The sequence below is a fragment of the Oryx dammah genome, unplaced genomic scaffold (genome assembly GCF_014754425.2).
Source record: "Oryx dammah isolate SB20612 unplaced genomic scaffold, SCBI_Odam_1.1 HiC_scaffold_4, whole genome shotgun sequence".
Lineage (NCBI taxonomy): Eukaryota > Metazoa > Chordata > Mammalia > Artiodactyla > Bovidae > Oryx > Oryx dammah.
In genome coordinates, this window is record NW_024070188.1 from 28,749,431 (window position 1) to 28,773,755 (window position 24,325).

At 41.8% G+C, this 24,325-nt stretch overlaps 1 protein-coding gene across 4 annotated transcripts in view; it reads right to left on the reverse strand.

Annotated features, from left to right (window-relative positions):
- Positions 1–24,325, reverse strand: part of ARMC2 (armadillo repeat containing 2) — a 209,483-nt gene that overhangs the window by 128,170 nt on the left and 56,988 nt on the right. For all 4 annotated transcript variants that reach the window (XM_040238546.1, XM_040238544.1, XM_040238543.1 and 1 more), the window contains exons 11-12: positions 9,011–9,156; positions 2,617–2,716 (exon numbers count right to left, since the gene is read on the reverse strand). In XM_040238546.1, coding sequence (XP_040094480.1) covers positions 2,617–2,716; positions 9,011–9,156 — 246 coding nt within the window. The remainder of the gene's footprint in view (positions 1–2,616; positions 2,717–9,010; positions 9,157–24,325) is intronic.

The following is a 24,325-nucleotide window of genomic DNA, read 5'->3' on the forward strand; positions in this document are numbered from 1 at the left end:
ACTCCAGGAGTTGGTGATGGACAGGGAGGCCTGGTGTGCTGAGATTCATGGGGTCGCAAAGAGTTGGACACTACTGAGCGACTGAACTGAACTGAATGAGTCCAAAGTGAAAAGTAATTCAATAAGAAGTGTGGTAAAATTTTATGCCAATTAAGCTTTAAGACATTTAGTCCCTTGAACCAGAAAAAGCATACCCTTAACTATACTCACATCTCAAGTATCTCATATTATTAACAGTCAGATGCCAGAACTTTCTACTTTCTATTAAACACAATCATCATCTAAACTACAAATAGAGAAACAAACAGTTATGTACCAGTAATACCATAACAAATAGGTCTATTTGTCAATACTGAACTGATGGGTTTTCTTCTTTTTCAAAAAAAATTACAGGTTATGACATAACTTGAAATCAAACTGTTAAACAGAAATGTTTCCGTTAAATCCACATTTGAAAACATCTTCTCCAGTTACTGTCTAATCTAAGTCATCCATGATCAAAACACCAAAGTAAAAAAGAAATTATGATGGTAAATTAAAATTAAAACACATAAAGTAATCCCATAAAACAAAATTACAAAATAAAATCCATAATTAAATCCCTTTATAAGTATAATATTGAAAAGTTTCTTTTAATATTACAGCAAACTATCTTTTCTACCCTTTTAATTTTTTCCTTAAAAGTGAAAACCAGAACTAGGAGTATCTAAGCTCCTAGGGGGTTAATTCACTTGTCTAAAGATTAGAGTTCTGATAGTATATTTTACCAAAATCTAAATCAGTAAATGCCTAATGGATACTTAACAGCACTGTGAATACTGTAAGGTAATCAAATTCATTCTTCAGCTGACACAGCAAATTCTTATGCCATGAAATCTTTCAAAGTATGTAATTTAGAGAAAATACAAAATACACAGGGGAAAGCATTTGTAGTCCAAATACTCAGAATCAGGAACCCAAATGCATATCTGTAAATTGTTTTTTTTTTTTAAGTGAAATAGAGACATGAACACTTTCAGCAAAGTTTATCTTCTTTAAAACGTACAGGTGGTACTAGTGGTAAAGAATCTGCCTGCCAGTGCAGGAAACTCAGGTTCAATCCCTGGGTAGGGAAGATCCCCTGGAATAGGAAATGGCAAACTGCTCCAGTACTCTTGCCTGGAAAATTTCATGGCCAGAGAAGCCTGGTAGGCTACAGTCCTGCCACAAAGACTCAGACATGATTGAGCAACTGAGCACATAATACATAATGGTGTAATATGAACACAGAAATTTCTCTTTATCAATATAACCAAATTGAGACTGCTGCTGCTGCTAAGTCGCTTTAGTCATGTCTGACTCTGTGCGACCCCATAGATGGCAGCCCACCAGGCTCCCCTGTCCCTGGGATTCTCCAGGCAAGAATTCTGGAGTGGGTTGCCATTTCCTTCCCCAATGCATGAAAGTGAAAAGTGAAAGTGAAGTCTCTCAGTTGTGTCTGACTCTCCACGACCCCATGGACTGCAGCCTACCAGGCTCCTCCGTCCATGGGATTTTCCAGGCAAGAGTACTGGAGTGGGGTGCCATTGCCTTCTCTGAAAATGAGACTAGCAACCTTTTAATAAACAGCTGATAATAGCGTAAAATATGACAAATTTAGTCATTCTCAGCAGAAGTACTTGGCTAGGTAAAAATAAGTTTAGCGCTATTTGTGGCAAACAGGAATTATATTTTGAGGTGGTTTTGATATGGTTAATATAAACACAAAGCTTTATATTAAAACCATTTTAGAATATATATAATTTGATTTTAAACTGGTGATACCTACTATGTACTTTTGAAAATTTACCATACTGGAAATTAATACCTATTTTCATGTATAAACCATCCCCACTAAAGAGCTGATGTCACTTTAATCATTTATAAAGGCAAATAAAACTAGCCTGCATTTAATGACTATTCAAAACTGATAATATCATAAAAATTAATGTTTGGATTAAGTATTATAATTTTATTAAGGGAAAGTCATTTGTGAGTTCTTCCTTTTTTTAAAAACAGCTATTACATTTTTGTCCAACCCATTAAAACCAAATTATTTCCTTTAAATAACCTCGAAATGTCATCTTCTAAATACAACAGAGTCAAAAAATTAGAAAATTTCAGGGCTAGAAGAATCTTCGGAGTATACCCAGTGTAGGGGATCCCGAACTTTAGTTTGCATTAGAAGTCCCTGCAGTTCTTGTTAAAGTGCAGGTGGCTGGGCACATCTGCACCCCCCTGGCTCCATAGGCCTGGGTTGGGGCCTGGAAATAACCAGTGTAACCTCACTCCACCCAAAGGTGCCTCCTGTAGGAGCCGTCCACAGAGCACTAGGGGGAACAGGACCCACCCTTCGCCCAACATCGTGAATCCTTGTACTGCAAGCACATCCTTCTGAGGCCATCTCTGCCTCAAATTACTTCCTCCCCACCTCCTCCATGGAACTCTCTGCCTCCTAGGGGCAGCTCATTACATATCTAATGGAAGCTTCTAAGAGAAAATTATACATTCAAAACACAAAGCCATTCAGAGTGGCCTTATTACACAAATACACCAATGCAAAGACACACTGAAGAGTTAAATGTATAAAGAACTGACCTGCTTCTTCTGGTATTTGTTTATCAGATTCAAAAACAAGGCATAACATCTGGAATAGCTGGCCAAGGCTACACAGCAGTCATGGTAAGAAGTAAGTTTGCTGTAGAAATGTCAAATGGAAAAAATAAAAGTCAGCTTTGTTTTTCAATAAAACTCAAATATACCTACTAAGTCACTGCTAAGTCGCTTCAGTCGTGTCCGACTCCGTGTGACCCCATAGACGGCAGCCCACCAGGCTCCCCTGTCCCTGGGATTCTCCAGGCAAGAACACTGGAGTGGGTTGCCATTTCCCTCTCCAATGCATGAAAGTGAAAAGTGAAAGTGAAGTCGCTCAGTCATGTCTGACTCTTTGCGACCCCATGGATTGCAGCCTACCAGGCTCCTCCATCCATGGGATTTTCCAGGCAAGAGTACTGGAATGGGGTGCCATCGCCTTCTCCAAATATACCTAGGGTTGCTTTAAATGCAGACCTTCAAAGCATTGTCCTGTGCATGAAAAGTAGTCTGGAAATACTCTATACACTGGCCCAGAGATGCCTCAGGGAGCTGGTAACCTGCTCTAGATTCCAGGAGCACAGGGTGGGAGCAAGGAAAATTTCAAATTCTTTGAAAAAGAGAAAGCTGAAACCTCTAATGCAGGTGGTGGTGGTTTAGTCACTAAGTCGGGTCTGACTCTTGTGACCTCATGGACTGTATCCCGCCAGACTCCTCTGTCCATGGAATTCTCCAGGCAAGAATACTGGAGTGGGTTGCCATGCCCTCCTCCAGGGATTTTCCTGACCCAAGAATTGAATCTAGGTCTCCTGCATTGTAGGCAGCTTCTTTACCAACCGAGCGTGTGGTTCAGAAAACACAAGATAAGAAATTTACACAATATCTGGTAAATTTCAATCTGGTAGAGTCAATCTCCTGGAACTTTAACACAAGCAAATGTTAAATTGCTCAAATATGCTAGGATATTAATATACTATATTAATATCAGGCAAAATAGACCTTAAGGCAAAAAACCTTGAAAATAGCTTCAAATTTTCCAAAGTAAGCAAACTAACATAACCCACAAGGTGGAACTCACAAACCTATATCAAAGTAATAGATGTTCATAAACCTCTCATTAAGTGACGGATTAATAGAAAAAACATCACTAATATTTTAAAAACTTGATCATGTGCCAGGCCATTAACAAGTCTCAGTAAATTACCAATGTTTTAGATCACATTTTAAAGACATAATTTTGGAAATTTAAAAACACATAACTTATGGGTCAAAGAAATAAAATAAAAAAACCACATATCTGCATAATAACAAAAAAGACTACAGATCAAAATTTAGATGCAGCTGCAGCAGTAGCGGAAAATTCATAACCTTAAGAAAGCTGACAGGAAAGGGATTTCTAACCAGCATAGAAAGAAATATGTGCTGTGTTTAGTCACTCAGTTGTGTCTGACTCTTTGTGACCCCATGCACTGTAGGCCGTCCTGCTCTTCTGTCCACGGGGATTCTCCAGGCCAGAATACTGGAGTGGGTTGCCATGCCCTCCTCCAGGGGATCTTCCCAAGCCAGGGATCAAACCCAGGTCTCCCCCACTATAGGCAGATTCTTTATCATCTGAGCCACCAGGGAAGCCCAGAAGAAAATACAATATATCCAAAAAGAATAGAAGAATTACTAAGGCTAAGAACAAGGAATACAATAGGAAAGAAACTTACAATAGAGTGGTTTGATAAATCTATTGGTTCTTTGCAAAAACTAATAAATTGGCCAACCTTTGGCAAGACTGATCAAGAGAAAAAGAGAAATATCATAAATCTTCAAAATAAGGAATGAAAATCAACATCAAAATGAAGAAGCAGTGTGACATAGCAGCTAACCATGTAAATTCTAGAGCCAGACTATCTAGTTTAAATCACAGCTGTACAACTCTGGGAAAACTAGCAAACTTCTCTATGCCTAGCCTCCTCATAGGTAAAGTGAAGATAATAATAATAAGTACCTACCTCTTAAAGCCGTTAACAGGAATAAATTAGTATTTAGAAAGTGCTTAGAACACTGCCTGGCACATAGTAGGCACTGCATAAATATTTCTTAAATAAATAATATAAATAAAAGGGGTATAATTAGAGAGGCAATAGAGATTAAAAGAATAACAGATGAGATTGGGCACATTCAGGGTGGTATGGCCATAGACAAGCCACATGTAAAAAAATGAAATTAGATCATTCCTTAACTCCATACACAAAAATAATGGATTAAAGATCTAAATTTCAGACTGGACACTATAAAACTTAGAGGAAAACATAGGCAGAACACTCTCTGACATAAATCACAGCAACATCTTTTTTAATCCAGCTCCCAGAATAATGGAAATAAAAGCAAAAACAAACAAATGGGACCTACTTAAATTCAAAAGCTTTTGCATAGCAAAGGAAACAACAAATGAAACAAAAAGACAGCCCACAGATTGGGAGAAAATATTTGCAAATGATGTGACTGATAAGGGATTAGTCTCCAAAATTTACAGCTTATGACACTTGATATCATCAACACAAACAGCCCAGTCAAAAAATGGTCAGAAGATCTGAACAGACATTTCTCTAAAGGGGACATACAGATGGCAAACAGGCACATGAAACGTTCAAAAGTGCTAGTTACCAGAGAAATGCAAATGAAAACTACCGCGAGACAGCACCTCACACCGGTCAGATTGGTCATCATAAAAAATCCACACACAACCAGTGTTGGAGAGGGTGTGCAGAGAAGGGAACCCTTCTGCACTGTTGGTAGGAATGTAAGTTGGTGCATCGACTATGGAGAGTAGTATGGAGGTTCCTTAAGAAACTAAAAATAGAGCTACTATATGATCCTGCAATCCCACTCCTGGGCATATGTCCAGAGAAAAATATGGCCCGAAAAGATACATGTACCCGTGTTCAATACAGCATGTTGTTTACAAGACATGCAAACAACCTAAATGTCCATTGACAGAGGAATGGATAAAGGAGGTGTGGTGCGTACACACACACACACACACAGACACACACACAGGAATATTACTCAGCCATTAAAAAGAATGAAGTAAGGCCATTGGCAGCAACATGGAAGGCCCTCTGGTGGCTCAGCGGTAAAGAATCTGCCTGCAATGCAGGAGACCTGGGTTCAGTTCATGGGCTGGGAAGATCCCCTGGAGAAGGGCATGGCAACCCACTCCAGTGTTCTTGCCTAGAGAATCCCATGGACAGAGGCGCCTGACATGCTGCAGTCCACAGGGTCGCAGAGTCAGACACGACTGGAGTGACTAAGCAGCAGCAGCACATGTGGACTCTAAAAAGAAACGATACAAACGAACTTACAAAACAGAAACAGACTCACAGACTTGGAAAACTCATGGATGATGTGGCGGGGATAGAAGGGATAGTTAAGGACTTTGGGCAAATCAGGTATACACTGCTATATTTAAACCAACAAAAACCTATTGTATAGCACATGGAATTCTGCTCAATGTTAAGTAGCAGCCTGGATGAGAGAGGGGTTTGAGGGACAATGGATACATGTTTATGAATGCTGAGACTCTTCCCTGTTCACCTGAAACTATCACAACATTGTTAATCAGCTATATCCCAGTACAAAATGTTTTTGGTGTTAAAAAACAAAAATAAAAGGATAACAGAATATTTGGAATGCCTTTATATAGTTTGAAACTTAAATGAATGAATCCTTATAAAAATATAACTTTTAGAAACTAAACCAAGTGTAAATAGGATATGACTAGACCGTTAAAGAAAGTGAATCAGTTGTCAATGATATTCACACACGCATGCACACACACACGTATACACACAACAGGATAAAACAGCTTTTCAAGCAAGTTCTACAGACTTTTCGAGAAGCAGATAAGTTTAATTTTCAGAAATTCTTCTAAAAGAGAGAAAATGTTGGAATATATCCCAGTTAATTTTAAGAGGCTGGTATAAACTGGACATTAAAACCAGACATGGACAGTATAAGAAAGGAAATGTATAGGTCAATCTAACTTGTAACTATAAATGAAAAATCCTAAAGAAAATATAAGCTGAGGAAACCTAGCAATATATAATGGTTTAACATAAGAAAACCTGTTAATGTAATCTACTATGTTAAAGAATTAAACAAAGAAAATCCATATAATCAAAATATATTCAAGAATCCAAGGAAATTTAAAATCCATTAAAGGGAAAAAAATTGTTCCTTAACTGTTAAGGGGTATCTACAAAAACCTACAACAAACAATTTCAACTGGCAAAACTACAAAAACATTTCCCTTAAAGTCAGGAGAAAGTCAGCCAGCCTAATACTCTCACAACTTTATACCGCACATCCTAAGCAACGCACCCGAGGAACAGGTGAGGACAGCGGCAGAGCTGTAATAATGGGGAGAAAAAATATATATATATATATACACACACACATATATATATTTTCCTGGTAGTTCAGCTGCTAAAGAATCTGCCTGGAATGCAGGAGACCTGGGTTTGATTCCTGGGTCATAAAGATCCGCTGGAGAAGGGTTGGGCTACCCACTCCAGTATTCTTGGGCTTCCCTTGTGGCTCAGCTGGTAAAGAATCTGCTTGCAATGTGGGAGATCTGGGTTGGATCCTGGGCTGGGAAGATCCCCTGGAGAAGGGAAAGGCTACCCACTTCACTATTCTGGCCTGGAGAATTCCATGGACTATATAGTCCATGGGGTTGCAAAGAGTCGGACACAACTGAGTGACTTTCACTTTCAAGCAATGCACCCAAGAAATAGGTAAGGACAGCGACAGAGTTGTACACCGGGGGGGGGGGGGACAAACTATACTTGTTTGCAAATAATTTGCATAGAAAATCCCAGAGAATCTATAGACTCTTAGACTTAACGTTAATCAAGGTGTTCTGGATAACAAGATTAATAAGCAAACATCAATACTGTTCATATACACTAGCAACACTCATTAGAATTGTTTTCTTAAAAGATGCATTTATAATTGCAGCAAGAGTCATGAAGGAATACATCTAACAAAAGATGTATTCTATTCTCTGAAAAGTCAAAATTTTTAAAGAGAAAATTATAAAATTTTATGAAAAGAAGAAACATCACAACTGTTTATGGATGGAAGACTTGATATCACAAAGATGTCAGTTCTCCCCACCTCTGTCCCAGTTACCCTAAATACTGAGTATGGTTTCATGAAAAAAAAATCCAAAGTTCCTTTCATGGACTTTTTAGCTGATTCTCCAGTTCATGAGGAAGAGAAAATAAAAATTTGGATTTTAAAGAAGAAAAGTGGAAGATTCATTTTATTAATATCTTATAGCAAGACTTAAACCCATAATGGTAAAAAAACAACATGTTACTAGTCTGAGGATGGGTCAGACAGAATGTTCAGAAACAGACCTGCAAGTATATGGAAGCTTGCATTCTCTTGAGTAGGCATTCAAAAGCAAAGAGAAAAGGATGGCGTATTCAGTAACATGTGGTGGGAAAATCGTCTGTCCACAGGGAAAAAAAACTAAATTGGATCTTTACATGCTGCCATACACAGAAATAAACTCTTTATGATTTTATGTGCTTCAAAATGGGACTAATTAAGTACCCACAATTAAGGACAGATAGGAAAGTACAGGGCTAAAAGATCAAAGCTGGACTCACACCCTCATGTTGGAGTCAATTACCAATTCAGTCTTCAGGAAATTTTGTATTCTGTTAAACAGCTACAATATTACAGTTCAAGAAAGGCCCAGGTCTCTTGAGAAGGATCATTATGTCAAAACACTGGTGAAGAGCAGTGAAGGGAGAAATGTAAATACATAATTCAAAGACAGTTCTGAAAGTTAGTCACATCTTGTTTCGAGGCAGCCTAGATTCAGCTTATCACTGCTTCTGCAGCAAAGTAAGTATAAACATGACTACTGGATGTGTGAGCCAAAGTTCAGCCAAAGAACCGAAATAAAATAACCTGCGATTATAAATTAAGTCAGATCAGACTTTGTAAGCAACGGCTCATCTTTTATGTTAGAATTCTTAAGCACTGTTTCCAATGCACCAGCAGGTTTGCCGGGTTTTGTGATACAGCTCTTTATCTCCAATAAGTTGAGAGTTTTGTTTCTTTTATAAAAAACTAGGACAACTCACAACTTTAAAGTAACTTAAAATCAATAAGTTTAGAATCACATTAGAAATACGTAAGAAATGAAGTCAATAAAATAAGTTTTAAGTCACTTATTTTAAACGTGGGCCACTAGGTTTACCTTTTCTTCTAGGCAACATAAAAAGCAGAAACCAGATTCTTTGCCAGTCACACACACAAATACTAAAGATAACTCCCGAATCTAAACATTAGCGTTACTGTAAGGCTGCTTTGTGTTCCTCCTCTACCTTACCTGAATATTCTGGCAATGTTGGTACAGACATCCTTGTCACCTATGTGCTGTTCCATTACTGTGCAGAGCTGGGGAAGGGCACTGATGCTTAGCAACTTACTTCTTGCTAGTGGTGAATCAACCAAGTTTCTCAGTGTAGCAGTCATCTAGGGAAAAAAGCACGTTAGTGGCTTTTTTTTTTTTTTTTTAAAGAAAACACTAATACAGCAATACTAATCAGTACAGGAGAACCCACACCATAAGCTTTGTTACATCAGTAGCTAAACCAAGGCCCCTTTATGCATCACCCATCAAAGAACCTGGGCCTATGCACAAGGACCAAAAAATGAATATAAAGAAAGCCTACTTTGGTTCAAAAGTAATGAATGAAATATTCCTGTTAAGAAGCAATTAATATACCAAAACGTGTAGAAGTCATAACGTAATTAATTGACCCTGTGACATGCCACTTGAGTTCCACAGATCAGAAACTTCTTGTTCCATATTCTTACAAATACCATCAAATAATAATGCTGCAGCCAAAGGATATTCAAGAATGTTAGTCTCTTTCTCTTCCTAGAAGCAAGAACTGACATCTTGCAAATTTGTCTTGTTTTGTAAAAAACAAAACATTCAGAAAATCTATGTACTTTAACCCTTGTCTGAAAGTGGAGAAGAGAACAATTTTTAAAATCTATAAAATGAAAGCTGCTGTTATCTAATAATTTTACATATACGCAAGGTGTTCTTTCCTCCTGAGATGGTACAGGCAGGCCACGGGTTAAGGGAGTCAGCATCGTTTAGGCTTAGTTAGTTAACCTCCCAGAGCACATTTTCCTCATCAATAAAATGGGGATGGTGACAGCTGCCCTGGCATTGTTAGGATTCAATGAGATGAGATGTGTGGCTGGCATTGCCAGTGCCGATTAATTAACAGGAGTTCAAAAATCACAGGTTCCATCCCCGCCTTTGTTATGGGTCTTCGCATCCAAAATGCAGAAGGAGGGAGATCACTAGCCTTAGACTCAAATGATGGATAGTCAAGTTCCAAATCTCCCAAATCTTCCTAAATACGTGACTGAGGCAGTCATTCTTCAACTGCCCCGTTCCTTGTCTGTGAAAAGGGGATTACAAACTCTGCTCACCAGCCAAGGCTGCGTGTAACAGGTGGAAAAAAAGGTAACACGGTTTTTGTACACTGTAGAGGATTATGTAAATAAAAAGCATCATTACAGCCATAACAAATAAACTTTAACACTTATTAAGATGACATGTATGTTTGATTAGTTTTCCTTTGTAACAAATTGCAACAACAAAAAATTTTTTAAAAATATAACCAACCAACTATGTTCTCTCTAAAGCAGAAAACATAAACATAATACTTCAAACAAATGTGTGCAAGTCTTTTGTAGTTGATTCAATTACACAGTGATTCAGTCAGTTTTTCCCTGAAAGGTTCAGTATCCAAAACACTGCAGGGGAAACAAACTATTCTAGCATTCCACTTGACCTACCAATGTAGTCTCTTAAGCTAAGGAAGGTTAACAAGCCATTCGAGGCATTCCAAGCCGTCACTGCCATAAAATGGAAAATTCCCATCATCTATCCCCGACTCTAACCTGTCCACCCTCTTCAGAGACAGCCCAGGCACTTGGGCACTGCTGGTTTATGTCAACCCAAAGGATGACTCGCAAGCTTCTCCACTCCTTCATCAAAGAGCACAGACGCTCGCATGAATCCTGGCCAGAACCAGACAGGCAGAGACTGCGGCAAGATCGTGCAGCACTGATCCCACCCACTGTGCACACAAACACCCCCTTCCCTGGACCCCGAGGCTTCACAGATCCGGTACCTCAATCTGTTGTCATCTTCAAACTCCCCACAGCAGGAGGGACCAGAGCTTTCTTAGGAGCTTTTATTTTCTCGTTTCAAATTCAGTTTTTGTCTTTTTTCCCCCTCTCCCTTTCAACCTTTTTCCTCAGTTCATTAGGAAAAGTCAAGACAGTTCAAGGTTCTTTTGCCCCAAACACATAACTTTTACAAATGGCCCAAATCAAAATGTGACATATCACCTGATTTTAAATCAGTATCTACTGCCTGGATCACATTGTGTGGAGTGCAAGGAGTTGAGCATGATATGATACCTGGAATGTTTCCATATTTCTTGGTTGTGATGCTACTAGAATCACATACATGAAACATACACCATGCACTTGAAAAATACATAGCAGTGACGCCTCAGTTCATGACACTACCATCAACACAGCTGCTTAAGTCGCAAGACTCAGAGATATTCCAGAACCCTGCCTTTCTGCTTTCTGTTTCCCTAAGCCCTACTGGCTTTTTGCCCATTGCTCCTACCATACGATTCTATTTCCTGACTTTCGTCTACATGGCCTGGTATGGCCTGACTCTGGCCAACCCCTCAAACTTCATCTCATACCACATACCTTGACAAACTGCTTTATTTTAGGTTACTTAATATTGTGTTTTATTGTTTCTCTATTTCTCTATATTAGAAGCTTCAGTGAAGGTACACATTTTGTCTTTTCACCATTGTGCCCTCAGGTCCAACTCTAGTGCCTGGTACACAGTCAGTCAGTTCAGTTGCTCAGTCATGTCCAACTCTTTGTGACCCCACGGACTGCAGCATGTCAAGCTTCCCTGTCCATCACCAACTCCTGGAGCTTGCTCAAACTCATGTTTACTGAGTCAGTGATGCCATCCAACCATCTCATCCTCTGTCGTTCCATTCTCCTCCTGCCTTCAATCTTTCCCAGCATCAGGGTCTTTTCCAATGAGTCAGTTCTTCACATCAGATGGCCAAAGTATTGGAGCTTCAGCTTCAGCATCAGTCCTTCCAGTGAATATTCAGGACTGATTTCCTTTAGGATTGACTAATTTGATCTCTTTGCAGTCCAAGTGACTCTCAAGAGTATACAGTGGGTCCTCAATAAATATTTGTTGATGGAATGGATTACTGGATTAGTATCTACAAAGGTACCACTGGTATACATAGAAAGGTAGGGATCCAGAAAACCTGGATGAATCAGACAGTATCTCTGAGGGAGATGGATTTTAAGATGATTAATGAGCATCAAAGAATTGATGCTTTCAAACTGTGGTGCTGGAGAAGACTCTTGAGAGTCCCTTGGACTGCAAGATCATCAAATCAACCAATTCTAAAGGAAATCAACCCTGAATATTCATTGGAAGGACTGCTGTTGAAGCTGAAGCTCCAATACTTTGGCCACCTGATGCAAAGAGACGACTCATTAGAAAACGCCCTGATGCTGGGAAAGATTGAGGGCAGGAGGAAATGGGGGAGACAGAGGATGAGATGGTTGACTGGCATCATTAACTCAATGGACACGAATTTGAGCAAACTTCAGGAGATAGTGAAGAACAGGGAAGCCTGGCATGCTGCAGTCCATGGGGTCACGGACCCATGGAGTCCAACACTCCAAAGAATTGGACATGACTTAGTGACTCAACAACAAAAAGGAGCAAAGAAATAAAAAAAATAACTGATGAAAGAAAAACAGACTTCCAGGAGGGGCCCTAGTGTATTCCCTTTTCATTTCAACCATGACAGCAGCTCCTTCCTGGGCTCTTAACTCCTCTCTCCCCTTCCGTTTCAACACCTGACTGGTCACCTGTTCCACCTCTTCTTCCCACCTCCAGGGTTGCTGGTTCTGTTTAAGCCTACTTCATCTCTTTCCCAAAGTCTGCACCCCCTGACTGGGCTGCTTCCACTCTCTGGCCTGGTCAGCTCACCTCCCCACAGCCTCTCTCTGCTGTCAGGGGAAGCATCCTGAAACTCAGCCTTCCCTGTTCAGACTTCCTCTGATTTCCAGTGGCCTACTGGGCAAAGTCCATATCCAAAAGGCTCTTTGCTTTGGAAAGCACGCCTCACTCCACCAGGCTCATCTCCTTCATCTCCCTTCCTCCCTTTCCCTGCACATGGGTCATCTTTCAGACTCTGCACCACACACAACCTCCTGATCCTTCCACAGTTCCAAGCCTCTGAATGAACCACTGCCTCTGCAGAATATCCTCCTCCAACACTCTCCTCTGCTCCTTCTCCAATTTGTTCATCTCTTGCTCGGGACTCTGAACCCAGCTCAGGCTCACTTCTCTGTTGAAGGCTTTTCAGTGGTTGATTGTTTGCCTTCCTAGGTAAACAAACCTTCCTGTTCACACCTGTTTCACACCTAGACCCCTTACAACTTGTATCAGACACTTTCTCTCCCACTGTGAGCTTCTCTAGGGTCCAAACAGTTTCTTATTCCTCTTTCTATCTGGAGGACAATAAACATGCTCACAAATACCGGCTGGATGATACACAGGAGGAGAAAGGAAGAGGGGATGAGGAAGAGAAAGAAGAAAAGGGGGAAGGAAATGAAGGGACATGGGAGACAGGAGATGGAAAAGGAGGCTTTTCCCCTTTAAGAAGCCTCTGGCAAGAAAGTGCTGGGATTAGCAGAGGCCTGGTGGTAAACCAGAACTTAAACCCCCCCAGGGAGGAGGATCAGGAGGAGGTCACCCAGCAGATGCAGCAATGAAAGCCCCCCATTTTGAGGAGCTGGCTGTGAGCCAAGGGTCTCACTGTGGTGGGGCTGAGACTGAATACAGCACACAGACAAGTGGCTTCTTCTGGGAAAAACATAAAGAGGGCGGTGGGAGGAGAGTCTAGCTAAATACTGTGGTAACACGAAAGGCAAATTCCAAGTCAGCCCACTTAACTCTCAACCTTGCTCCAACTTTTAACAGAGATATACTTGCAGAAATTGTTGACGGGATGTGTGTTCTGCAGCTGAGTCTGTTTTCTAACCCCCTCCCCAGGAAAGCCCACACACTGGGCCTACCCCGCAGAGCAGGAGTTCAAAGTCCAAGCTCCCTGCTTGGAGAAATACATCCATTTCTTTAAGTTTCTATTCTAGTTTATACTGTTATTAATTCCACTTAGTGATGTATTTTTCTATTTTATTGTATATAATCTTTTAAACCATCTCAAATACTTTATGACCAAAACAAACAAACAAACAAAAACCCCAAAGTTAAAGTTAGCTGCATACATAGATGCTTGTTTAGAATCTAAAGGGCTTACTGGAACAATTCCCAACCTCTTAACGGTCATCTCATCAAGAAATAGTAAACTGAAAAACAAGAGTTTCAATTATTCTTTTTCCCATCTCTTAATGTGCAGCCCCTTGGGACAGACGTGCTGAGTCAGAAGGCAGCCAGTGGGAAGAAGAAAAAGGAGAAGAATACGGAACTGGCAATCCACAAAAAGGATGGATAAAAATGTAAGTGTCCTTACTAATCAGCAGTTTTTATTTGAGACAAAAGGGGATCTGAATGTTTGATATATATCAGGGAAGAACCATTCTAGCCTGATTTTGGTGGCAAATCTACTGCTGAAGTGACTGAGCCGCACTCCACAACTTTGTGGTGTCACTTTTCCGAGGCAGCTTTTCCTCTGTGTGTGTGTTGTGTTAGTCGCTTAGTCGTGTCCAACTCTTGGCGGCCCCCTGGACTGTAGGCCGCAAGGCTCCTCTGTCCATGGGATTCTCCAGGCAAGAATACTGGATCGAGTTGCCATTTCCTACTCCAGGCAATCTTCCCAACCCAGGGATTGTGGCTCCTGCACTGGCAGGCAGATTTTTTTACCACTGAGCCACCTGGGAAGCCTTGGGTTCCTCCACATTCCTTGATCATTTTAAGACTGGGCCCCACCCTCAATCAGCATCTCCAGGTAAAACACCTGGTGAGTTTGGCAAAGCTATCCCATCTCACATTGAATTAGTTGGGTCTCAAAGTTCTCACTGTCAGTTAACAATGGGAGACCCATTTTAAAGGGAAAAATTGTAACAAGTAGTGATCAGATAATTTATAAGGGCTCAAACAGCATTTTAGTAAAGCAAAATTAGAATTCAAAGGATTTAGCACTTTAAAAAATCAATTTAGGTACTTTATTATCAATTTCAAATTATGTTTCCAATTATTAATTATTTGAAAAATCTTAGCAAACACATTGAAATCTCTGCCTTAAAGCGTGAGTCCCTCCTGATTTAGATCACTGAATTTAAGAATGGTAACGCAGGGTTAGCAGCTGCGGCCCCACCCCCAGCATTCTCTACTGCACTGGGGTGGGCGCACATGGGGAGGGCTGGTTGGTCCCCCTGAGCCTGCACAGAAAACTCATTTCACCAGTGGATGACTTCCCTCTTCCCTTTGCACTCTCCCGCCATCAGAGTCCTCAGTCCCCAGGGAACTCACTGGATTCTGCCCCAGGAGGCATTCAGCCATCAGAGCTGGCCCAGATTAGAGGGGCTTGTAGCTCACAGCCCACCACAGAATTCCCATTTAGGTGCATCAGAAACTGAACAGGCTCTTTGGCTAGCCCAGGAACTTCACCATCAGTCACGGCATTGTTCCTTGGAGAAATATTTTCCCAAATTGCAAAGAAAACGTTGGAACATAATGCAATTGAAAATTATACCACTAACAGTCTGAAAGTTATTAAGCTTCCTTTACCAAAACTGACATCAAGATTCATTTTATTTTTAAATATTGAATGCTGTTGCGAAAAAAAAAATTTGAGCAGCTTACTTTGTTTTTAATAAAGCTATCTTGTGAGCTTGATCTCGTTTGCTCCCTAAATTTGTGGACAGCAAAGGTATTCTGAGCCTCACTTTTCAGATGAGGAAACTGAAGTTCAGGAAGGCCACCAGCTCCAGGCAGGTGGGCTTCCAGGACCCCACCGACTCCTCATCTGTTGTCTCCCCTGCTCCATTTACTGTCTCCTAAAAGCATTCATTTTATTGCCCAATCATCTGGAATATCCATAACCAAAATCCCTAGAGCTTTATCTCAACTTGACTGCCAACTGCAAAATGGTTCGCTTCCCGCTGATGACGTGAAAGAATAAACACAGCCGCCAGAGACCACAAACAGTGTCAAATGATTTAAGACCAAAGCCACACCATTTTTCCAACCTCAGCAAAACCCTCTCCCTCTATTAATGAGAGCATATTCATTTTCTGGATTTGTGCCCAACTGAGACCACATATATGCCAAAACTAGAGCCTCTGTGGTAACCCAAGGAGTTTCATATTGTCTCATATATTAATATGAATAGTACAGTTCTAGCTGAGATAAAAGAAACCAATTATAAGATGCCACTATATACATGAAACTGCTAATCCCAGACATTCCTAAGCCTTTCACTGGAGTTAAGATACATGTATGTGAAAGTAATACTAGTTCACAATCCTCAGTACCGCTTAGTGATGGCTGTGGAGCCTGGATGGCACATTCCTACCAGAGGGGTCCTGCTTCAGCGGGCAATGATCCTGCCCTCCTCAAATCTTAGCGCCCTCCTGTTTTGAGATTCTACTTGATGTCTGCCTATGTTTATTATTGTTTCTCCATTCACCATCACTATGTCAGTTACCTTGATAAAACGAGTAGGCAGCTGATTCTTCCAGTTGTGGCTATTACATGTAACAGTTCAGCAGAAATTTGAACGTCTCTAAACTATATACACTTACTCCTTAGAAGAAAAGTTATGATCAACCTAGATAGTATATGCAAAAGCAGAGACATTACTTTGCCGACTAAGGTCCATCTAGTCAAGGCTATGGTTTTTCTAGTAGTTATGTATGGATGTGAGAGTTGGACTGTGAAGAAGGCTGAGCGCCGAAGAATTGATGCTTGTGAACTGTGGTGTTGGAGAAGACTCTTGAGAGTCCCTTGGACTGCAAGGAGATAAAACCAGTCCATCCTAAAGGAGATCAGCCCTGGGATTTCTTTGGAGGGAATGATGCTAAAGCTGAAACTCCAGTACTTTGGCCACCTCATGCGAAGAGTTGACTCATTGGAAAAGACTCTGATGCTGGGAGGGATTGGGGGCAGGAGGAGAAGGGCATGACAGAGGATGAGATGGCTGGATGGCATCACTGACTTGATGGACGTGAGTTTGAGTGAACTCCGGGAGTTGGTGATGGACAGGGAGGCCTGGCGTGCTGCGATTCATGGGGTCGCAAAGAGTCGAACACGACTGAGCGACTGAACTGAACTGAAGCTATATAGAATTTCAGAGCAGTAAAACAAGGAAAATGAGTGTGAAAAGAATGCTTTAAGAACTACAGAGTAATAACACTGACTTTCAGAATTAGCTGTTGAAGGTAGTGACATTTCTTTATTGCCACAGCTAACAATGTCTAGAATGAAGAGCTGAGACTGAGCAAATATGACAGCAATTGAAAAGCAAAGGTTCTCCCCAGAAGCAGGTGGTGTAGGAATACTTATTTCCCACACTTGATGTTCCTTCCTTGTGAGGAGACATCCCTTAGCATAATCTCCTGGTCACCTCACTTCCTGCTTGGCGAGCACAGGTGTTCTGCCCTGCTCCACCAAGGCAGGCGTGGCCTGTGACCAGGTGGGCAAATCTGATTCAGGGGCTCAGGACTAGAAAGCACTCCCTCCTCAGCTATAGACTACAGCCTTCAACTTTCCTCCCCATCTGTCTTAGTTTCTCTTCATTTCCAAATTCAAAGGCCATTAGATGTTTGGGATCCCTGACTCTCCCCAGATCTTTAGACGTGCCACCCATGGGGAATCAAAGGGGAACATAAGTTGTTTAAATGTAGTCCCTTCCCAGGAAAGGGAAGAGTAGGCTCTGACTACCCGCTCTCTCAGGCCAGATGGCTGAGTGAGTGATCAGTTACACTACTGGGTACTCCTTTATAGGAAGGAAACCTCATAAGCAGAAGTAGCTCCCCTTCCCACAAACAAATATATCATCAAACAATTAGCAAGGGACTTCCCTAGTGGTCCCTAGTGGTTAAGAATTTGCCTGCCAATGCAGGGAACACAGGTTCGATCCCCAGTCCAGGAAGATTTCACATACCAAGGAGCACCTAAGCCTGAGCGCCTAGAGCCTTTGCTCCACAACAAGAGAAGCCACCAAAATAAGAAACCCACAAACCACAACTGGAGAGGACTCCCCATTCACTGCAACTAGAGAAAGCCTGCACATAGTAACGAAGACCTCATGCTCCTGCTCAGTCCCTCAGTCATGCCTGACTCTTTTGCGACCCCATGGACTGTAGCCCACCAGGCTCCTCTGTCCACGGAAGTGTACAGGCAAGAAATACTGGACTGGGTCGCCATTTCCTACTCCAGGGGATCTTCCTGACCCAGGGGATCGAACCCGAGTCTCCTGCATTGGTAGGCAGATTTTTTACCACCGAGCCACCTGGGAAGCCCAGTGAAGACCTACAGCAGCCAAAAATATAAATAAATAATTTAAAAATTGGCAAGCCTAATGACCAAACCAAAGACTGTGACAAAAAAAAGTTTCACCCAATCACAAAAACAATATGCAAATAAGTAAAATAGCTAATTGTATTATACCCATATCAGTTTCCTACTTTTAATAATGCCCTATAGTGATGCCCTTCATGGATCACTGCCTTGTCATGGTGAAGGGGCTTACATAACTTAGTGAAGCTATGAGCCATGCCATGCAGGGCCACCCAAGATGGACCAGTCACAGTGGAGAGTTCTGACAAAACGTGATCCACTGGAGGAGGGAACGGCAAACCACTTGAGTATACTAGCTGTGAGAAGCCCATGAACTGTATAAAAAGGCAAAACGATATGACACCAAAAGATGAGCCCCCCCACCACCCTCAAGGTCAGAAGGTGTCCAATATGCTACTGTGGAAGGGAGGAGGACAACTGCTAATAGCTCCAGAAAAATGAAGCGGCTGGGTCAAAGTGGAAATGACACTCACTTGTGGATGTGTCTGAAAGTAAAATCTGATGCTGCAAAGAACCATATTGCATAGGAACCTGGAAAGTTAGGTCCATGAATCACGGTAAACTGGACATGGTCAAGCAGGAGATGGCAAGAGTAAACATGAACACCTTAGGAATCAGTGAACTAAAATGGACAGGAACAGGCGAATTTAATTCAGATAACCGTTATGTCCACTATCGTGAGTAAGACTCCCTTAGAAGAAATGGAGAAGCCCTCATAATCAACAAGAGTCCAAAATGCAGTACTTGGATGCAATCTCAAAAACGACAGAATGATCCCTGTTCCTTTCCAAGGGAAACCATTCAATATCACAGTAATCCAAGCCTATGCCCCAAACACTGCTGCCGAAGAAGCTGAAGTTAATCAGTTCTATGAAGACCTAGAAGACCTCCTAGAACAAACACCAAAAAAGATGTCCTATTTATCACAGGGGATTGGAATGCTAAAGTAGGAAGTCAAGAGATACATGGAGTAACAGGCAAGTTTGACCTTGGAGTACAAAATGAAGCAGGGCAAAGACTAATAGAGTTCTGCCAAGAGAACGCACTAGTCATAGCAAACACCCTCTTCCAACAACACAAGAAATGACCCACATGGACACCACCAGATGGTCAACACCGAAATCAGATTGATTATATTCTTTGCAGCCAAAGATGGAGACGCTTTATACAGTCAACAAAAACAAGACTGGGAGCTAATTGTGGCTCACATCATCAGCTCCTCAGCAAAATTCAGGCTTAAACTAAAGAAAGCTGGGGAAACCACTAGGCCAGTCAGGTATGACTTAAATCAAATCCTCTATGAATATACAGTGGAGGTGACAAGTAGATTCAAGGGATTAGATCTAGTAAACAGAGTGCCTGGAGAATTATGGACAAGGTCCATAATACTGCACAGTAGGCAGCAAACAATACCATCCCAAAGAAAAAGAAATGCAAGAAGTCAAGGGGCCTTTACAAATAGAGAATTGAAAAGCAAGGGAGAAAGGGAAAGGCATACCCAACTGAATGCAGAATTCCAGAGAATAGCAAGGAGAGACAAGAAGGCCTTCTAATGAACAATGCAAAGAAATAAAGGAAAACAGCAAAAAGGGTAAGACTAGACATCTCTTCCAAGAAAACTGGAAATACCAAAGAAACATTTAATCCAAGATGGGCACAATAAAGGATAGAAATGGCAAAGACCTAATAGAAGCAGAAAAGATCAAGAAGAGATGGAAAGAATACACAAAAGAACTGTACAAAAAAGACCTTAATGACCCAGATAACTTCGACAAAGTGAGAAGTCACATGGGCCTTAGGAAGCACTGTTGCCAATAAAGCTAGTGGAGGTATGAAATTCCAGTTGAGCTATTTAAAATCCTAAAAGATGGTGCTATTAAAGTGCTATACTTAATATGTCTGCGAATTTGGAAAACCCAGCAGTGGCCACAGGACTGGAAAAGGTTAGTTTTCACTCAAATTCCCAGGAAGGGCAATACTAAAGAATGTTCAAACCACTGGACAATTGCACTCATCTCCACTGCTACCACGGTTATGCTCAAAATCCTGCATGCTAGGCTTCAGCATTACATGAACAAAGAATTTCCAGTTGTCCAAGCTGGGTTTAGAAAAGGTAGAGGAACCAGAGATCAAATTGCCAACATTTGCTGGATCACAGAGAAAGCTCTAATTTCTGATAATAAAAGTATCATTTTCTGAGCCACCCAGGATCAATCTCTGTTTAATTCATTTTCCTTTTCCCCACACTTCAGAGCCAAAGCGGAAGAGAGGGACTGAAAAAGGGTGGGAGGACTGACCTTTCTAAGAAACTTCCATTTAGAAAAAGGAAGGATGGGAAACTGGAGGTGTATAGAGCAAGAAGGGGGCAATATTAGAACTTAGGGGTCAGAGAAACCAGGTGTAAGAGGAGGGAAAGAAATTATGTTATCTGGGGTGGGGTGGGAGCATGCGGGACAGTTCCAATCTCAAAAATGTGAAATTCGAAGCAGGGAAAGAACATATTTCTCTAAGGATTAAACTCAAAATTAAAGAATAAAAGGGTGTAAAGAAGAAAAGATTGGAAATACAAAGGAATCCATAAAAATAGGAACATTAGTTTAAGTCAATCTGGGTTTAACAGTTACACTGTTATTTAGTCACTAAGTCATGTCTGACTCTTCTGCTGACCCCATTTTCACCAGGTTCCTCTGTCCACGGGATTCTCCACGCAAGAATACTAGAGTGGGTTACCATTTCCTTCTCCAGGGGATCATTCCAACCCAGGGATTGAACCCTAGTCTCCTACATTGGCAGGCGGGTTCTTTATCACTGAGCCACCTGGGAAGCCCAACAGTTATGTTATATACTTACAAATTACTTAGCTGTAAATGTGAGTACCTTGAGATTTTCTTCAATTACTGTGTCCTCAAGACACAAGAGGACAAATGAGTCACTGGGGGATTGGGGCCTGTTTGTGATTATGACACATACAAGAGACTCTTCCCTGGTGCCCAGAAAGGGGGTACAATGGAAACCACAACAAACTTTCTGATGGAGGGGACTCCAGGAATTATCCTCAGTTCTTTCCTAGTTGTTGGCCCTTACAAGTCCGGCCAGATATTAATGTCTGGTGACTCAGACGTTAAAGAATCTGCCTGCAATGCGCGACACCCAGATTAGATCCCTGGGTCATAAAGATCCCCTGGAGAAGGAAGTGGCAACCCACTCCAGTAGTCTGGTCTGGAGAACCATGGACAGAGGAGCCTGGCGGGCTACAGTCCATGGGGTCACAAAGAGTCTGACATGACTGAGCGACGAACACACACCAGTCAGAAATGAACCATAACATCTTCTAATAACCCTCTGAGATTAACATCGACAAACCCCTATTTCATCTGTGTCACCTCCTTAGGTGATGTGATTTGCTGCTGGAATCTTGCGGGAGCTAACCTTTCCGCTGGTCTGTATTTCTCTTTTTCCAAGTTTTAAGGAGCTCTCTCAAAAGTCTAGCATTCTGGAATTTAGTGATCACGCACAGATTAACTTTCTTTATGCTTATGATTTTTCAGACAAACTCTTGTCTCTTGTTTTGCCAGTCTGGGAGTGTTAATACTTTCACTTGGTGGAAAGTGGTGCTGGCCCCTTTGAATATCAACAATCATTCTCTCAACCTTCTCAAAACGCTACTAACATCAAGCATCTGACAGTTTGAACTGAACACATGGGTTCAGTTCAGAGTTTTGTAGAAGAATAGGGCATCAGAATACTACTATCTGGACACGGGGATCACCAAAAAGCAGGCCCCTACTGGTATTTTCTTCACCGCTCAGAATATACCTGACACAGAGCAGCCACTGCACAAACATTGGTGAGGTCAATGTCTCAATATCAGGTGTGCGGTGATAAACATATACATATGTGTATACATATATGTAAGAAATAACACAAAGAAAACTCAAAAAAAAAAATCTCAACACTTCAGTAATTTCCTCTAAGCATCATTAGCCCCTATGCTGTGGAGGAACTTTTTTTATTGCTTTCACATCCACTTCTGGATCTTGCTCCTTTAGCTCCTTTATAATCAGTCTAAAATCTATTAACTACAGCAGCGTCTCTTATTTGGGGCTGCTGTGTGTGAGATCTGAATCCGCCCACCTGACTGTACCCCTGATACACTCCCCTCTCATCACATTTCAGTTTTTTGGTCTTTATCCATTTACTGTCTTGTTTCTTTCTGCTGCTCTGATCTCATCTCATTCCCACGCACAGACCTCCTGCTCTGTGTTACTCCATGTCCACACTCAGCAGCCTGATATTCGAGGCCCGTGACCACAGCCTTGGAATCTCGCCTCTCTCTGCTCTGGACAGACCACCTCTTCAGGACCCCCAAAGACACCTTGTCCCTTTCCCTTGGTACTGGTTTCCTACATCCTACATGGCCCTCAGAGTCCAGCTTTGGTGCTTTCTACTCACTCAGTGGCCTGCAACAGGGCTGAGCAAGGGCAAGGCCCCCAGCCCTGTGCTGGGTGGAACACATGAAGCTTTACAGCACGAGGCAAAGCTACTGAGGTTTTCAGGCTGAAAATCATAAAGGAGAGGACATCCTGCCTTTACCTTTTTGCCTTGCGTGTTCTCTCTGGTTTACAGATATTACTCCATTAGAACAGACACAGGTTATTTATTTACTTTTTCAGTTGAACAAAGTTGCTTTCAAAAAATATCTCATAAGCTACAGCTATCAGTTCCAAAAGCTGGTGTAATCAAACAACGCTACCTGTGGCCAGATCTGTTTGGTTGAATATGCACAGGAGTGGGCAATAAAAGGCCAGGCAGTACGACAGACTCACTAGAGATTTTCATCTGTTCTTATAGTGAAGTCAAGTTGCTTACATTTTCTCATCCAGATGATACAAAACAGCTTCTCTTTGTCTTAATTAAACACAAAGGAATGCCCAGTCCAGAAAATTCTGCAAATGAAATGGCCTAAAACGATATCTCCCTTCCCCCACATCTGTAAACATACACACACGTAATGGCAGTGCACAGGGACACACAGGCTCCACGGGAGGAGCACGTTCTCACGTGGTGGCAATAACGGGCCCCACCTTCTCCTGCTGGATGGGGATGTGAGTGCTGACTAGGCTCCAGGGAGAGGCCTCAGGCTGTGTAGTCCCCACACCCCCACGCCAGATGCCAGGCAGCTGGAGAGGAAGACTGTGGAGACAGTGCCTGGTGAGGGCTAGGTGGCAGTGTGGACAGAGTCACTTCTCCCTAGAGGGCTGCATTCCCACCTGGAGGGATGCATGGATGGCTGGAAAAGAAAGGGGCATCTGTCCTAGTGAATCCGTTTGCATTTGAGGAGGCTGAAGCAAGCGAAGAGGGAAAGGAGAGGAACGTGGGGAGACATGCACCGCCCTGACTGGCATGCCAGGGGTCCTAGCTCTGGATCGGAAGTATTTTGGATCACGGGTATGTGTGTGTATGTGTGTGTGCTTAGTCACTTCAGTTGTGTTCGACTCTGCAATCCTATGGACCACTGTCCACCAGGCTTCTCTGTCCATGGGATTCTCCAGGCAAGAATACTGGAGTGGGTTGCCATTTCCTTCTCCAGGGGATCTTCCCAACCCAGGGATCGAACCCACATCTCTTATGTCTCCTGCCTTGGCAGGCAGGTTTGTTTTTTTTTTTTTTTTTTTTTTTACCACTAGCGCCACCTGAGAAGCCAGTTCTCCTTTATACCAACTGATTTTATTTGTATATTTTTATTATACATTACAGTAATCCAAGTCTATGGTCCCGACCACTGAGGCTGAAGTTGACTGGTTCTATGAAGACCTACAACACTTTCAAGAATACCAAAAACAAGATGTCTTTTTCATCATAGGGGGTTGGAATGCAAAAGTAGAAAGTCAAGAGATACCTGAAGTAACTGGCAAATTTTGCCTTGGAGTACAAAATGAAGCAGGGCAAAGGCTAACAGAGTTTTGACAAGAGAACACCCTGTTCATAGCAAACAGCCTCTTC